Source organism: Mirounga leonina, unplaced genomic scaffold (genome assembly GCF_011800145.1).
Source record: "Mirounga leonina isolate KUSES-001 unplaced genomic scaffold, KU_Mleo_1.0 Mir_96, whole genome shotgun sequence".
Lineage (NCBI taxonomy): Eukaryota > Metazoa > Chordata > Mammalia > Carnivora > Phocidae > Mirounga > Mirounga leonina.
This window is the reverse complement of record NW_023270871.1, coordinates 2567498-2586182: the sequence shown is the minus strand read 5'-3', so window position 1 is coordinate 2586182 and position 18685 is coordinate 2567498. Positions and strand designations below refer to the sequence as shown.

The following is an 18685-nucleotide window of genomic DNA, read 5'->3' as shown; positions in this document are numbered from 1 at the left end:
ATGGAAACAACCTAAGTTGTTTAGTTTATTGACAAATGAATAAAGAATGGTGTATATGCGTGCACACACAATGGAATATTATTTACCCATAAAAAGGAGGAGATCATATCATTTGCAACTACAAGGATGTACCCCGAGGGCATTATGCTAAGAGAAGTCAGTTAGACAGTGAAAGACAAATACTGTTATGATCTCACTTATATGTGGAATCTAAAAAAACAACTCACAGAAACAGAGAACAGACTGGTGGTTGCCAGAGACAGGGGTGGGAGGTGACTGGTGGGTGAAACGGGTACAGGTGGTCAAAAGGTAAAAACTTCCAGTTACAAGATAAATAATTTACGGGGATGTAATGTACACCAAGGTGACTATAGTTAACAATACTATATTGTATATTTGAAAGTTGCTAAGATAGTAAATCTTAAAAGTTTTCATCACAAGGAAAAAAACAGAACTATGTGAGGTAATGAAAGCTCACTAACCTTACTGTAATAATCATTTCACAATATATACATATATCAAATCATTTTTATACACTTTAATAAAATGTTATATGTTAAATATATTTCAAAAAATAAAGAAATGGGGACGCCTGGGTGGCTTAGTCGGTTAAGCGTCTGCCTTTGGCTCAGGTCATGATCCCAGGGTCCTGGGATCGAGTCCCCCACATTGGGCTCCTTGCTCGGCAGGGAGTCTGCTTCTCCCTCTGCCTGCAGCTCCCCGTTTGTGTTCTCTCTCTCTGACAAATAAATAAAATCTTAAAAAAAAAAAATAAAGAAAGAAATGGTGGTAGCAATGTCTCCAAATATACTCTGACTATAAAATATATATATATAAAATGATTTATTTTAAAAAATTACTCTCTTCATTAGATAAATTCAATTAAAAATGGCATGATCACATTTCTTCATATAAAAAAACTGGACAGGTTTTGGCTCTTTCTGTAAGATTGATTTTGGTCCTCATAACTGAATAAGGTAGGAAGAAAACTGGTTTCTCCATTTTAAAAGTGAATGGACCAAGGCTTTGAAAGGCTACAATTTATTCAAGATTCTGATACCAGTGCTCTTTGTACTATCATTTATAATGAACTTAATGGAGAATTTTCAATTTTCAACATCAGAAGCCAGAGAAGGCTAATTTTTTTGTGGGCAGAGGAGGGGATCCAGATTTAAAATTCCACATTATATTGTATTATATCATATAGTGTGTTATATACTGTTACTCTATTATTCTAATATAGTGAATTCTCTTATTCTAAAAAAAAAAGTTACTGAAGCCCTCCTCTGTAAGAGGATGATAATAGCTGTTAAGATAATGAATACCTACTTGACATACTATACTCAATTATACTATGTCTTATATTATACATACAGTTGACCTTGAATAACATGGGTATGACCTACACAGGTCCACTTACACACAGATTTTTTCCAATAAATACAGTACAGCACTATAAATGTATTTTCTTTTCCTTATGATTTTAGTAATGTTTTCTTTTCTCTAGCTTACTTTATTGTAAGAGTACAGTATATAATACATACAAATACAAAATATGTGTTAATCAATTGTTTATGTTATCAGTAAGGCTTCTGGTCAATAGCAGGTCACTGGTAGTTAAGTTTTTGCAGAGTCAAAAGGTATATGTGGATTTTCAAGTGTGTGGGGCCAGCGCCCCCACCCTCCATGCTGTCAGAAGGTCAACTGTACATGAAACTATATAATAATATTAGATTACTACAATATTATGTTAACGATTTATGACGATTATAACGATTTAATATTATACTATGATCTATCAAGTAGATATCCATTATCTTAGCATAGGTATCAGGCTCTTACAAGGGAGGATTTCAGTAACTTTTTTTAGAGTAAGAAGGAATTCAGTATGTTAGAGTAATGACTGTTTCTTCATAAATAGGAGGTTCTTCCACATTATTTATTTACCTTATTTACCCCTCAACCATATGCCTATTTTTAACATACAGGAAAACCTTATAGAAGCTATGTCCTTGGACTGGCTTGAGAAATGGAATGAGAAGGAGCAAAAACACCATTAGTAAATTTTAATACATTTACTTCTTATTAAAAAAATTTTACTTAATCTCTTTAAATCAGTATCAATTATCTATTAAGCAAAATGTGAACCAAAAAATTTTTCTACAAACAGAAATCATGAACAAGTTTTCAAAATACTGCTGTAAAAATTACACCCAACAATGGTTAGGTATATATTATGCCAACTTCTGTAATAAATATTCTCCAAATGTTTCCTAAAGATACCAATGATAGTAAGGTCTTTGCAGAAACTGAAAATTTGAGTTTTTTGAAAAGCATTTTATAAAACTGTTCAAATGAACCACAATAAATTTCCACTGCAGCACTATTAAAGATTTTGAATATTACAATCATACCCACTTTACTAAGAATTCCTCAACTTAGAAATCATCAACTATGTCAAAAATTCACTCAGAAACAGTACTTTCTCTCAAACTTACAGAAGCCTAGAATCCTAAACACAATCCAACTAGATTGTTCAGTGCCACATAAAATAAAAGGCAACCAGTTAATGTACTTTCGTGATCAACACTGAGTAGTGTAACTGGTGTAGTAATAACTGAGGGGAAATAACTGCCCCAAATGTGACTGCAACTACTATCTAATCAAATGAACCCTACAATTTAAACACTATTGACTATTTGAGCTGGGACATTAGTACACATACCCAGTGAAAACCATTTTCAGTAACTGTTTAAAGGCCATGATCTCAAATACGGATGGTATGGGATATTTCTTAGAAGTACTGAATGCAAGTGATGTAAAACAATAAACTAGTTGGGAGAAAGTAGGTGAAGGAAAAACAAAAATATTATTTCCTTGGATATAAAGGTAAAATATTGTGAGACACTCTGGAATTGTAAATAACCCAAATCAAATTGTTAATGTTTGTAATTACTAAGCTGTTAACAACACATAACATGCCAGTCTTAAAGACCTCACAAACTTTTTATTATTTTAATTGGAGACATATTGTACATTAAGGTATATTAGGATAATATTCTAATAAAAAGAATTCAATAAATATATTATTTTTGGCATTTAATATACTGACTGAAGTATATTATAATAGAAGAAATTGTATTTATTTTTAAAGATTTTTATTTATTTGACAGAGAGAGACACAGGGAGAGAGGGAACACAGCGAGAGAGGGAGTGGGAGAGGGAGAAGCAGGTTTCCCGCCGAGCAGGGAGCCTGATGTGGGGCTCGATCCCAGGACTCTGGGATCATGACCTGAGCCGAAGGCAGACGCGCAATGACTGAGCCACCCAGGAACCCCTATAATAGATGAAATTTTAAAAATTTAAAAGGTTTTACAAAGATTATGTTGGTTCTCCATATCCATCCCCTGCTTGAGAAGGAAAAAACAAGGATGGTAAGAAGACAAAAGATGACAGAAGCAGGATGAGAACAGAAGTGATACTGAGTCAATCTATAACAGCAAAATAAAGGGAAAGGGTAATTAAACAGACATAAGTAAAAGTAAATCTCCTTGGGACCTTAACAAAAAGTACGTAGTTAACAGGGTGAAAAGAGTTATTACAAAGTTTAGGGAACAGAAAGTTGAAAATTGTGTAGCTCTTGAGCTAGGGTCTATTGGTGGGAACATAAAAGATGAATACACAATTTTAATCTGCACACAAAACCTCTTCTGAAACATGGTGTCAATACAGTCATTCAACAGCTATTTAATATGCTCTAATTATGTACTAGGTATTATGCTAGATACATACACATGTCCCCACAGAAATCAAATAAAATTTAACTATGTCACTTTTACATTTAATATGTTCACACAAATGACAAAAGTAAGTAATATATATTAAGAGTCATAAATCTATATCCCTACCATTCTAAATTCATCGGCTTAAAGCATACTCAAGGAATTTTAAACGACCCTAAAGAATGATTATTTTAAATATGGACATCAGGTAAAATATTTAAAAAGATGGAATTTCATGGCTCTTCCAAGAAAGGAAAACCTACCAAGAATTTTGGCCTGAGAAATCAACCACTGAAGTATCTCAATAATAGTCAATCTAATTCCTTTACTCAGAAAAACACCACCAACATGTCAGAATATGTGATTCTGTGACTCTCCAAAAGAAAATCCCAAGTAATGTGTATTATACAAAGGGCCAATAATCCACAACTGTGCTTCCCATGCTTGTAATTTAAAAAATTCACTATTATGTAACTCTGCTATTGCTAACTTAGTAGCAGAGATCTAAAACAAAACCAAAATTAGTACATTAAAAAAGAACAGATATGAATTCTAAGGTATAAATAAACCTAAATGATTGATACCTACATGGGGTCCTGAAGTGAATTTAAGCATTAAAATAGTATTTTTTGATGAAAAGGTCCACTTAATTATAATTGCAGATCTTGTAATACATGTGTGTATATATACGTACCTGCACATGTACACACACACGCGCACGCACACACCACACACCCCCTACTCTAACAGGCAGATACACCCAGATAGCCTACTTACTAACATGAACATATCAAGTATATATATTAGTGTTAAAAGTACATTTAGGAGAAACATGGATTAGTATTAAAAAGTTTACATTCACAGGCAATGAGAAAACCATGGGAAAGAGTACAGCAGTTACTATTAGGAGTACTGTATTAGGAGCTATATTCATTTCTTGATGCTCAGTGTAAAGATTCTTTGTTAGGACAGAGCTTAGAAAGCAAGGCTAGCATAAGATGACAGATGGAAGGGGAGAAAAAGATGGTCCAGATCAAGGGACAAGAGGGTACCACTTTCCATCTTTCCATCTGACTCTTCTAAAATTGTATACCTATACTCTTTAGTTTATACTGTAAAAAGCCACTCCCAAAGTTTCAGTGAAATTTTTAAAAACAATCTTTATCTAAAAGAAAATTCTAGCTCTGGCCACTACATTCTAACAACTTCTTTTATATAAATAAGTAATTCTAAAGAGATGCATTCAAGTTAAATAATAAAAACTATTTATTAGTTAAAGCTGAAGTCTTAATTTTTTGTTAAGTCTGATTGCAATAATATAAAATCTGAAAACTTCACTAAAGAAGTACAAATATTAGTGATAAAGACAATCTTTTTTCATTTTTGAAAAATAAAACCAAAAAACAGTGAAAAAGTAAACATTTGATAAAAGACCAAGTAATAATAAAAAAGGACTGATTATGACAAGTCACTTCTTTGAATACAGCTCTTCGTGGTGACACTGTTTTCATTGTGATTTTTTTGGTAGACAAGATACAACATTTTACAAAAATAATAATAACCATTACACCTTCTGGATTTCCTAATACACTGCAGGTACTATGCAATACAACTTTCTGTGATGATGCAAATGTTCTCTAGCTGTGTTATTAAGGAAACCACTTGCCTCATGTGGCTATTGAGGGTATGAATTCTTATTTTTATTTAGACTAATTTCCATTTAAATATAGCTAAAGAGGCTAGTGACTATCCTATGGAATAGCACAATTCAAGAATTTCATATATTTATAAGTAAATATAAATTTTTAAATATAAATATTTAAAATATAAATATATTTTAAATATAAATATATTTTAAATATAAATCTAAGTTTTTAATGAATCTCTTTCACAGAATGAGAACTTAAAAATCAAACTTTTACCACTACTGCCTTAAAATCAGTGTCTTCATGTATTTATATTGCATGGGCTTCATAGGTCTTGGCACATACCATCATCAAATTATATATGTATGTGTGTGTATATACACGCAGATAGATACTTTAAAAGTAGTATACAAAGAAACACAAAACTGTATTTGCTACACAGACTGCCCATTGTATTTTCAACACTTAAGACTTTTTCCTGGAAATACTACTACTCAGGTAACCATAGAATTTAACTCAGCAACCATACAATAAACAAAACAAAAAAACCACTCCCAAACCTCACCATCTAATGATTTAATCTGATTTAAGAGGTGAATACCATTCCTAAGACAAAAGGGGCAAAACTATGTATTTTTAAAATAAAATATCTATAACTGACCACCTCTCCCACAAAAAGGGAAGTAACCTTTCTATAACTTTCTAAATTATATAAATTTAAACTATGCATCAATAATTAACTCAGAGATATGTATGTAAGAAAATAGTGTAAGACAATATTCTTAAGAGCTTATAACATTGATTTTTGTATATCATATAGCTTTATTGAGATATTAGAAATTAAAATTCAATTTACTACCTCCTTGTAGAATGGAACACCTCTTTAGTCTAAATAACTTTTTAGAAAGTTGTTACATATATTCATTCTAATAATTCACTTGATTAACAAGCAACTTTCAAAAATACCTGAAATAACTAAACAGCAAAAGAACGTATCGCTGTGTACCAAAGTAAAAATTATGACCACAGTGAGTAGTTCAAGTAGGGATGGAAGACAAAGAATTTTCACTGACAACTTTTTATTTATATTACTGAAAACAATTCATTATTGTTTTATATAAATGTTATATTTTCCTATAAGTTTCCATTTTTTAAAATCCTTAGTAACCCTAAAACTTAAACAAAAACTGATGAGAATACAAATGACATCAGTGTAAGTATTCTTACCTTTATTTGACTTTGATGGCTTATTCTTGATAGGTTTAAGGGAACTTCTTGATTTATCTTCTCTATCTTTAATAAGTTTCTGAACATCATCCAAAGACAGTTTTTGCAGGACAACTACAGGCTTAGCTCCTTTATTTAGATCTTCAACTAATCCCATTTTTTCTACTTTGTCTTTCTGCTCTCCTTTCATTTCCATTTTCTTTGTCTCCTGAGTAATATTACCATCTTTATCCCTCTTGATTTTTGGAATGACAAAATTTTTCAATGCACCAGACCTGCCCCCCAACAAATAACTTGGAAATTCTGCCTTATTGTCAGGGTGCGCTTTATTACTGTCTACTTTAGTCTTATTACCCTCTGTCCTTTTGTCATCTTTACTATTTGGTGATTTAAAACCAGGCTTATCAGATCTTGATTTATTAGAATCTCCTTGTTTAACACGAGGACTGTCAGGCCTTGATTTTTGCTCCCCAGAAGATGGTCTTTCCCTTGAGTCCCCTGATTCATGTCTATGTTTTCTTTCTAGTTTATCAGGTTTTGAACCATCAGATTTAATGCCATGTTCATTTCTATTAGAGGATCTCAACGTTTCTGGTCTTCGAACCCTCGACTGATCCCCCCGATGTCGCTCTGATTCATTCCTGTCATCTGATTTTTGTTTACTATCATGGTCACGTCTTAATGACTCAGAAATAGATCGCCCATCAGGTCTCTGCTTTAAGGCTTCAGCTCGTTCTGATTTTAACCGAGGTGAATCAGATTTAGTATCCTGTTTATGTTTAGACACTTCAGGTTTTTTCTCTGTTGATGGCTTTCCAGAATCTCTCCTATTTTCATGCCTATGTTTTGGTGTTTCAGGCCGACCTTCATTTTTTTGCTTTGGAGTTTCAGGTCGGCCCTCACCTTTCTGCTTTGGAGTTTCAGGTCGGCCATCACCCTTCTGTTTTGGGGTTTCAGGGCGCCCATCACTCTTTTGTTTTGGAGTTTCAGGTCGGCTTTCACCCTTTTGCTTTGGGGTTTCGGGTCTTGCCTTTGTTGTTTCTGATCTGCCGTTATTTTGTTTGTTGTCATTTGGTTTTATGTCAGACAGTCTATTTTCATTCTGTTTAGGTTCAGATGTGGTGCTCTCATTTTGTTTGGATTCAGTTGTTCTGCTCTCATTCTGTTTAGGTTCTTCTGTTTGTGTGTCAATTTTAGTTTCTAACTTACTTTCACTTGATTTTGTCTCCACCAATCTGTTTTCATTTGGTTTAGATTCTGCCAATCTTTCATTTTGTTTGATTTCACTCTTTGAAAGCTCAGAATCAGACTTTTTTTTAGGAGTCTCAGGATGGTTTTCTGGTGTAGCTTTACGATTTCCAATAATATCTTCCTGGAGAACAGAAATAGGTGCATCATTACATTGTTTGATTTCTTCAGGCTTTTTTATGGAGTCTGAATCCTGAGTTATAGAAGCCTGAGAGTCCACTCTTCCTGCCTGATGAAGATCAATGCTAACCATTAATGCTGGCCTTGACCCATTTCCCGTAGAACCCGTCTCCTGAGAAGCTGGTCTATTACCTCCTGTAGCACCCCCAGCCTCCTGTGGGTAAGAATCTTGTTTTCTTTTTTTCAAAGGCTTATCTGAAATTTAAAGATAAATATTCAGTATCAGTAATAGACATATATTCTTATCTTATTAAAAGCCATATGGACTTTGATATTTAAGTCACAATGTTTTTTTAAATGTGGTGAATGCAAATGTCAATATGCATGTATAAAATAGCAGGCATGAATCACATAATACTTTTAAACCAAGGTTTAAGGAAATATTCATGGTTGCTGTACCTCAATAAATATTAGTGACTATAGTAACAAGAATTTAACAGTGTATTTGTTGATTATATAAATAAGCCCAAGAGAATAAAATAAATAGAACTTATAATACATTAAATACAAACATATATTTATGTTTGTATATGTAAAGGATAAACCAGATTCTTTACATAAGAATAAGGCAATCAGTTATAAATCACACGTTCTCATTTAAGATCATTTAACCATGAACCAAAAATTACTAAGTGCCCATACTGCTAACATAATAAACAGGAAACATAAGCTTTTACAACATGTAAGACAAGTATGGAAAAGAATAAAACCCAAAAGAAAACAGAAATCATGCCACTGAAAAAAGTAAATGAAGAGAATAAGGGAAAAAAAGAGAGTTTAATAGTTTGTCATTAACCTTTGATCCAGGATTCAAATTCTTCAAGGTGTCAACAGCACAAATGGAATTTAAAAGCTAACACACATTAGAAGTATATTTAAAATAAGGAAACATTAATATTATAAGTATAAAAATGAGACGCATAGAAGGACTTTTTAGATAAATCCTGTCTTAAAAGCAACTTCCACTTAAGAAAAATGATTTGGTTCTTCAATGTAAGGTTATAGGGATCTATATACTGGCCTCAGTAAGAAATAATTTATGGTATTCTGAAATGTAAAGACAAAAATACACACAAACACAAATCTACCACCACAATAAAATGTCAAGGTATTTTTAAGTTATGTATTTCTGTGCATGATTCCACTTGACTCAAGAGGCTGCTAGGTCATTTTCTACAAACTGAATCTCTAGTTAGTTCTTGGGAATAGTTGTATTATAGCACCTTAAGGTTTCGTCTGCTTTAATATTTACTTCTGAATTGCCTGGCTTTGTTTTAAAAGTCATTTAAATCATTTTTATAGGAGAACCTCTAGATTCCCTTATGATATTCATTAATGTGACAAATATCATTTAAGGAAAACAAGGTTAAAAGTCAAAATGACCATTAAAAAATAACCTCTTATTGTTAGAAAACCAAGTTTGAAAAACAAACAAAAACTTTTAATGGTAATGTTGCTTTTATTCACCAAAGTTCCATCATTTTGTTTTCAAAGTAAGAAGCAGCAGTCCATTCCAGCTTAAAGTCTAGTAAAATATTTTACTAAAGTTTAACTCAAATATTTACTAGTAATTTTTTTGTAGAAGTAAGTCATTCTGGTTCTTAGTTACTGGGAAGTCAAGTCTACCGTCACATATGCTCCATTTGTAAAATAACTACCTGATAATATTAATAAAATATCTTATCATCTAACTATTTTCCCCAGTTAAAACTACCCTGGTAAGAACGTATATGAAACTTTCTGCCTCAATACTTAAGAAGAAAGCACTCAGAATATTAAATTTATGTTTCCTTAATTTTATTTTGTAATGTTCTGCCACACAAAATAATCTTTACATCTTACCATATGGCACACCAAATAATTATTACCTCATAAATGGGATGCTTTATCACCTTATACCCTTAAACCTTTAGGACAAGAATCTAGAAATCGAAATAGTATAATCTAGTTGAAAATTTTTATATTTTTCAATGAAACATGCTTGTGAAAGTCATTAAAATGGTAACCTAAGTGTACTTAAGAACGATAATGACATCACAGAACTCAGGCATCTTGAAGATTTCTCTTAAGAAATCTGTGGCTCATCCTTTTATTAATATGAGCAATCAGTCTTTCTTCTGAACATTAACATTAAAATATCTTAAAGGCTAAATTTAAAGGATTACAAAATACTTAAGAGTTTTTAGATAATTAACCTCATTTCAAATTATCATTTATCATTAAAACAAAAATTTAGCATAGTTTAATTTCAAAGAAATTGTTATGTTTGATTTAGTTATCTTAAACTATAGACGCTATGATTATTTATAATAAAAATATATGAAAGCATTTGCACATGAGTAATATAATAAGATTGGGGAAGATCTTGTAATTTTTTCCATTATGCACAATATATTGCTAAATACAAAGTTTTAATTTTTCAACTATTGAAAAGTACGTCACCTCTTCGGTAAAACCGGGAAAAATTCCATTACTGCTGCAAGGATTCTTGAATATGTTAAGAGCACGCAGGTCTGATTCACTTGATCTGATTCAGTTCCACCATGAACTTATTCCTGTAAAGTGGCTCTGAATCTGCACGTCACTTTTGTCTATCCACTTTTGTTATCAGTCTTCATTACATCATAACTTTCACCTAATGATGGAAAGCCATCTCTATAAAGAATAATTTCAATATTTGGGACACTGATTATCTTTAAGCCCTTTTCAGCACAGGGTACCATAAGTTTAGCTATCAGAATGCATATAGTCCTGAAGAAAATGCATACAAAAAGATACCATAATTTCAAAACCAACAATACTTGCAATCTAGATGCTGATACGAAAATAAGATCCAGCCGTTAGAGAAATTCTGAAATTGATTATTCTTGTAAGAAACAAACTATATCACTTGCTTTAATTTACAAGTGATAACTGAAAACTCTTAAAACAACACAATTATACACATAGTAGCCAATTATGAAAAATGAAAACATCCCAACCTTAAACTGCAGTATAAACTAAGTGGCTAACTGTCCTATTTCCGTCTAGTCTCTTATTCCAAATGACAGTAGGTAATTTACTTTTTATAAGGGTTATAGTGTAACAATATCGTAACATTATAAAATACATTAGTAGCTAGGCTAGGCCATTCCTCATACTTACTAACATGGAAAGTGGACCTTGAGAAAAGATGAAATAGGCAAAGATGAACAAAGAAACCCCCTCTTTGGCAAAAGAAAGCAGGAATTTTCAGCACATGGAGGAGATATTAATGTCTATGATAGGTCATCCCAGAAGCAAAGATGAACAGCCTTTTAAAATTAATTTATGTAATTAGACATTGAAAATATGAGCAGAGGTTGAGCAAAAAGGTCCTTTAAGAATATTATAAAATATTAGGTTACAGAGATTTAACCTATCAGTGTATATAAAACTACCCAAAGAAGGGACAACAGGCCAAGGGACATAAATACCTAGCAGCCAGGAAAGTGTCCTCTATGTGTGGAACAGAGGTACATTACGTTCTGCCACAGCCTAGGTAAAATATTTCTTAAGAGTATTCTATCCCTTTTCTTAAACTGCATAACGATCAAACAACCATGTGTGTTAAACTTTCTAATCTTATTTATAAGCCATAGTTTTTTTCATTTCTGGTCTACTGAAAGGAAGCACCTCTCATAATAAATGAATATAATGGGAAACAAGCACAGACCCTATAAGAGAGCTCTCAGTAAAACAAGTAGTCTTTTTTGTTCCTTACCACCACCAATAGTTACCAATAGTTATAAAAAAGTTCTCAGTGCCGTACCTTAGAATGCAGTAAATATCAATTTCACAATTTAGTCCTAAAATGCAGTGGTAACTAGTAATAAATTCATTTCAAGGAAATATTTAAATTCTCAAGGGCTGACTATAAAACTACCACTTCAGAAAATGTTGCTTTTATTTAGGACCTCACCTACAGTCTTAGAGCAACATACCAGACCTTTAATCTTTCCCAAATCTCAAGATAACTCTTATAATATAAAACACTAGCCCACCACACAGTGCAGAAACTGAATACAAAATGACAAGGTTCAAATCACAAGTGTTAGGTGGCACCTAAATTCTAAAGGTTTTCAAATAAAGCCACAAAATAATGGGAGCATGGCTTTCAGCAAACAAGTCAGAAATGACAGCACTAATATGAGGTAGGCAAAAATCAGCATAACCAATTTGGGAAAATACACATACTAAATCATCTAAATCAAACTAAGAATCAGGTAGTTCCAATGAACATTTATTCCTTTAACCTTATAGCACCAGATACCTCTGTAAGTCCACTTAGAGAATTCAAAATTGTAAGTCAATTCTGTTCACTCAACTTTTCAATTAACTTTTGTTATAGGCACACTATCATAGATTACAGAGAAAACCGATTAGATAATTAAAAGTAAAATATATATTACAAGTTTCTGAAAGAACAGTATGCTATTGGCTGAATTTGTTTTATTTCCCCTAAAAAAAGTTAGTAGTCTAAAATAAGTTTGGTATTATGCAGTTAGCCTATTTACTATCCTTATTTTCTTTCAGTTTTTAAAAGTAAAAACTTCGGCTTCAACAAATATGATACAATGAAAGTTCAGGAAAGTAAAAAAAAAAGAAAAAGTTTACCATTTCCTCTGTTTTTGCTTCTACCAACTATTAAAAAATCATTTAAAAAATTAAGCTCCTTTTTGAGAACATAATTTCCAAAAACACAGATTAAAATGTCATGCAAAAATTCAGTTCTCAAGGCAACTAATATTTCTCAGTCAAGAAATTACAATTTTATGTTTCTTGCAAAACTGTCATAGGATTCAGGAATTTGGGATTAATACCATCAAGAGAAGTTAAATAACATTGCTCTCTTCATTTGACATGCATATACTTTCATAAGAGTCGTTAGAGGAGGAGATACATTCTGGAACCTATATAGTTATTATTTCCTGAACCCCACATTACTAAACCAAAGAATAAGATCAATAGTTTAGTACTTTAAAAAAATTCCAGTTCCCTAGCCAATAAAATAAAGACTTCTGGCAGTCTCTTTATTTGCACCAACCTGTGATCTAGGCACTTAGCAAACACCATAGTGCAACAATTACTAAATAATGTGTTTTTTCAATAATGTTAAAAAGATCCATCATGATAGGAAATATAATATAAATCTTCAGCATGTTTCTTAGAAACACAATTATCTAGAAATGATCCTGTCACATAATGAACAAGATCATATATAAAAAGTTCTACCCAACTTTATGAAGTTTTGCTTTATAATTACCAAAAAGAAAATACGAGAACTATTTAACAACGTAGAATATTTAACTATAAAATTAAAGCATAAAGTATACTTTGGTGTGGGTAGTCAAATGTGTATATGAATCTGTAAAGACATCAAATCCATAAATTACATTACTAATTTCAATCACTGATTCATTAGTCTATCAAAATTTTCAAGAGTTTTGTATATAATATTCACCAAATAATCAAGAATTTAATAGGGAGTTACTTTTGATTATAATTTTTTATAAAGCACAAAAAAAGCCCATAAATTCATAGAATAGGTGTCTTGACACTCCATCCTAACACACTACTCAGACAAAAGGGAACACTTAAATCTAATCACCAAAAAAAGATCCTTGACCCTTAAAGGTTTGCTACTTAATATTAATTTAAAATTCTTTCCATAATTTTTTTACTAAACAAAACAAAACAAACCCAAACTATATTATTAAGAGATGGCAGGATTGGAAACAAAGTGAAAAATCTAACTAAATAAAGATCCACATAAACTTTTCTTAAACGTACTGGTTCAAAATAATTCTCTATCAGTTACCCTTGTTTTGACAGAAAAAAAGGTGAAGATGCAAAACTATACTAATATAACTTAGAGAAAATACATGTGAAATACTAACATTCATTTTAGTAGACAAGCACAGATAATATCATTTGATACATAATAGGTGAATAGACCTCTGATACAGAATTACCAAATCTCAGATAATTGTTTCAAATAAAAAATGAAATAAAAAAGTCAAGATTTTAACTTCTCAGGTATAAGCATTAGTAATAAAAATATAACTGAGTGATATAACAAATTACAAAATATAATGGAAAAAAAAAAAAAGAGTAACTAAAAAAACGTTTTTTACATTATAATTACACATTTGCCCAGAGTATGAAGTGGTAGTAATGAGATTATTTTACCTTTGTCTTGAACTTCTTTTGAAAAGCGCTCCCTTTCAATAGCTGATTCTCTCTCTATTCGTTCAATTTCAGCTAATGCATCCAATTCCACTTCATCATATATAGGTCCCTGTTGTGATACCTGCTGCTGATTCTGTACCACAGAAGTTTGGGGCTGTTTTGTAGCAATTGAAGTGTTCTGTTGTAAAACAGGCACTTGATTTGCTGGAAGGAATGCTGTTTGTTCTTGCTGCGACAAACACTGAGCAGCATTTAGTGGGCGGTTTACATCCTGTGGAGTAATGGGTGTTTTTGAAGTCTGTCCTGGGTACTGCACATTAAAAGGAATATCATTTTCTGAAACATTGCTATTTTCCATACCAGAAAGCATATCCTCTTGCTGGTCCATGTCTGAAGACCTTACACGAGAAAGTCTTAATGTAAGTTTAGTAGAGTCCTTGGATGGAGAACTAATAATATCATACATTGCAGCTTTCTCACTCTGGTCTTTTTCATCCTTGCCTAATTTCATTTTCTTTTGCTTCTTTTGTTTTCTTTCTGGAGAATCTAGCAAGATGTCTGGTGGAACATCTCGAGGTGATGAACAAGGTAGAGGCTGAGACTGGAGGATTAAAGGTGGTCTTGATCCTAGAAAAGCAATTCAACAGGAATGAACAGTTGTGCTAGTTTTACATTTTCTTACACTGTGATAGAAATATTAAATAAGTGACAACATCGTAATGCAAGAAAAAATATTAGGAAATTATCTAACCTCAGCGCCTTATCTATAAAATACAAAAAGAAAGCCTAGCTTGCTCACAGATGATCCAGGTTTAAATTTAAGTATGAATATTCCATCTTCCAGACCAGTATTATGTTATTTCTGTTTTTGTCCCTATAAAATATACTTAGCTTGAAAACAGCAAAGGAGTTCATTGTTTCTAAAGATGATACAACACAAATATTTTGGACAAATACTCTCTATTCTTTCACTTATTATTTAGAAAAACTGACAAGTCTAAAGTAAGAATAAGTCTGTTTTATTAATTAATCCTAGAAACTACATTCACATGAATATTTACTGGTATAAGAAAAAGAAAGCGGGAACAATTACAATTTTTAGAATCTTCACTTACTTCACAAACTGGTGGTAAAATATTGATTTATACCTCTATGTGGTGTTCTCTTTCTCCCTCCACTTAACATCATTCACATACTCTCTTCAGCTTGCTAATCCTCCCTCTATTAGAAAAATATGCAAGTCCAGCAAATATCAAGGCTCAATAAAGTATCTTCAGCCCAGATCCCATTAATTTACAAATGCGTATGATACAAGGAAGTGGTAAAAATAAGCTAATCAAATGGAAAAATTCTCCTAGATAACAAGCTGTTAAATGAGGAAAAATGTATTGATATGCTTCAGAAATAAAAGTATAGTTGTTACATTTCTTATCATTAGACTATAAAATGTTTAAAAACCCATAGGAAATTATAAAAATCAGTCAGGATGAAAGTACTTTATAGAAAGAACTTAAACCTAGACTTATCTTAAATTAAGGTTTCAGTATATATATATGATTTTTCCATGATACATAAATCTGCCCTTTCAATCATCAATGTTAATATATCTAAAGTGTGATATATAAAAATATAACTTTTTAGAGAACATATCTATTAGATAAAATGTGATAAAGATGCAACTGAGTAATTTTTTTTTTTTTAAGATTTTATTTATTTGTCAAAGGGAGAGAGACAGAGAGAGCACAAGCAGGGGGAGCGGCAGGCAGAGGGAGAAGCAGGCTCCCCGCCGAGCAAGGAGCCTGATGCGGGGCTCGATCCCAGGACCCTGGGATCATGACCTGAACCAAAGGAAGTTGCTTAACCGACTGAGCCACCCAGGTGTCCCAAGATACAACTGAACCAATTTACCAGAAATGTTCGTTTGAAGTTAAATCAACAGATAGTGTTTTTAGACAGCTTACATGGGAAGTTAAAAAGAAATGAAACTAACATTTTTGGACCATTTATTTTGTGTCAGAGCGTGTGCAAGGTGCTTTGCATATCAAGTCCTTTAAATAATTTACAACAACCTTGATTTGTATTATTATCACTATTTTGCAGAAAGGAACATGAAGCTTATAGTGGTTAAGCAACCTGCCCAAGGTTATATGGCTAGCAAACCTGAAAAATTTAAAGATTTTTCTAACATATGAATTCAATACACCATATTGTCTTTGTATTTAAAATTTTTGTGACTAATTATATATATTTTAGAACAAACTTAAATTCCAACAGTTCATCTATAAATCATATTAGACTGACAATGCATTCAACCTTCAAAACTAGTTGGAAAACAACCTCATGAACAGAAGTAGAGGTTTCTGATGAATAATGTGTTCAAGAAGTTGTTCTAAAGTTTTTTTCTTTCTGTCTAAAGTTATCCATCCATCCATCCATCCATCCTCAAGAGTTAGAAGAAAAATAGACTGATTATCTAGATCAACCAGCTATCCCACTGTTACTTCTCCCTGGCAGTCTGAATAATTTCTCACTCTGACAATACTTGTGAGATATGTACCTAACTTTGATGCCTACCCTACAAATAGAGTTATTCTGAAAGCTCCTCTTTCTTTCATAAGCTGAGTTATTTTTATCCCTGAAAATTCATAGACTTATAGAATAAGAATGGCTCATGAAAGTTCAACTTTCACCCCAGGAAGAATGTGTTCCAACTCTTTGATTAGAGACCATCTGTGAAAAAAATATCTTTATAATAAGAGGCATACCAGTCCATGATTTAGAGAAGGCTATAATTAGAAATTCTCATGGATAGAGAAAATTTATTATCAGATATATTGCAATTAATTACAAGTTAATTCTTTAACATGCATTACAATATTCTCTTCCAATAACTCAGGTAATTCAAATTATCACACTTTAATTTTAAGTACTTCTAAAAAAAAGCCCAAACTTGGACTTAAATTCACAATTTTATGAATCTAGTATATATAAAAGTCCACACGAGGTTCTTTGGGAATTTGAAGATAAAATTCATGTCCATAAAATAGTACAGGATAAGTTATTAGAAAATATTTAAACTAATGAATGGTTTAAGAAGATGAGGAGAAAAGGATCCATGGAAGATCATCCATTTAACTTAGAACTTGAAAAGATAGGATTTTAATAAGCAGAAATGAAAGTATGTGTAAGACATTTAGAGAGGTAAAACAGAATAGGCCTGATTTTGGCAAGTGACTACATGAGAGATGAGAGACAACTTAATGATGATCCAGGACTGGAATGGCATTAAATTAAATTGAATGGCAAAAAGAACAGTGAGAACAATCTTGAAAACGAATCTGAAATACCAGCTAGCCATGAGGAAATTTTGTTTGGAAACAATAATTACAACTTGGGACACAGGACTGGAGCCAAAGACATTGATTTGGTAATCCTGTTCATAAAAGTAATCAATGCTATTATCAAAACTGAGTAAAACAGCCAAGGAGAAAAGTATAATGGGAGATTAAAAAGTCTAATGACAGAAACCTTGAGGAATGAGAGAGCAGATAGAAGAGCTAATGAAAAAAAAACAACAACAATGAAATAAAATAAGTATGAGGAAAACCAGTGGACTTGATATGAAATAAGTTTTTTTTGGGAAACTGGATGATGGGGAAAGTAGATCAATAATTTCAAACGTTCAAGAGAGGTTAAGAAGGCTGTGGTCTGAAAAGACGATTGGATTTAACAGTGAGAACAATGCTGTATATATCTGAAAACACTATCAAAAGTTTATAGGGATAACTACAGGTTTGTTTCTTTCCCACAATAAATGAAAAACAATGAAGAACAGTTTTGGTATCTGCAACTAAGAAGTTTGAGCTCTTTACTCAACTTGAAATAGGAAATGCTAGGGCGCCTGCATGTTAAGTGTCCAAATCTTGATTTTAGCCCACGTTATGAACTGAAGGTTGTGAGATTGAGCCCTGCGTTTGGAGCCTGCTAAAATTCTCTCTCACCCACCCCAATTAAAAAAAAAAAAAATGTGTGTGTGTGTGAGTGTGTGTTGTGTGTGTGTATGTATATGAAATGCCGAAGGAAATTTAAGTTACTATAATACCTTTAGGAGTTCCATCACTTCCAGCAGGGGAGCATACTGGTTGTGGAGACCTCAAGGGAAAAGATGCAGCATTCCTCATTGTTGAAGAATCTCCATCCTAAGAATAGAGTATAAAATTTATACCTTAAATGATAGAAGAGTCTTTAGAGAAATCTTAAACAGACCAATAAAAGACATAAACTACTGACAAGTAAAGTGCTGGTATTCAAAAGCATAATTCTTCTGCACTTTCCTGTTTTCTTCATGGTAAATCTTAGAAGATTTGAAATTGTATCCAAAAGAATCAACAG

General features: G+C 32.2%; 1 protein-coding gene across 4 annotated transcripts in view; it reads right to left on the bottom strand.

The window, feature by feature from the left end:
• Positions 1 to 18685, bottom strand: part of LOC118006364 (nipped-B-like protein) — a 206038-nt gene that overhangs the window by 77294 nt on the left and 110059 nt on the right. For 3 of the 4 annotated variants that reach the window (XM_034998990.1, XM_034998989.1, XM_034998991.1), the window contains exons 8-10: positions 18396 to 18492; positions 14294 to 14920; positions 6656 to 8278 (exon numbers count right to left, since the gene is read on the bottom strand). In XM_034998990.1, coding sequence (XP_034854881.1) covers positions 6656 to 8278; positions 14294 to 14920; positions 18396 to 18492 — 2347 coding nt within the window. Of the gene's footprint in view, positions 1 to 6655; positions 8279 to 10525; positions 12642 to 14293; positions 14921 to 18395; positions 18493 to 18685 lie in introns of those variants that run through there. The other variant, XM_034998992.1, reaches the window with a different exon arrangement.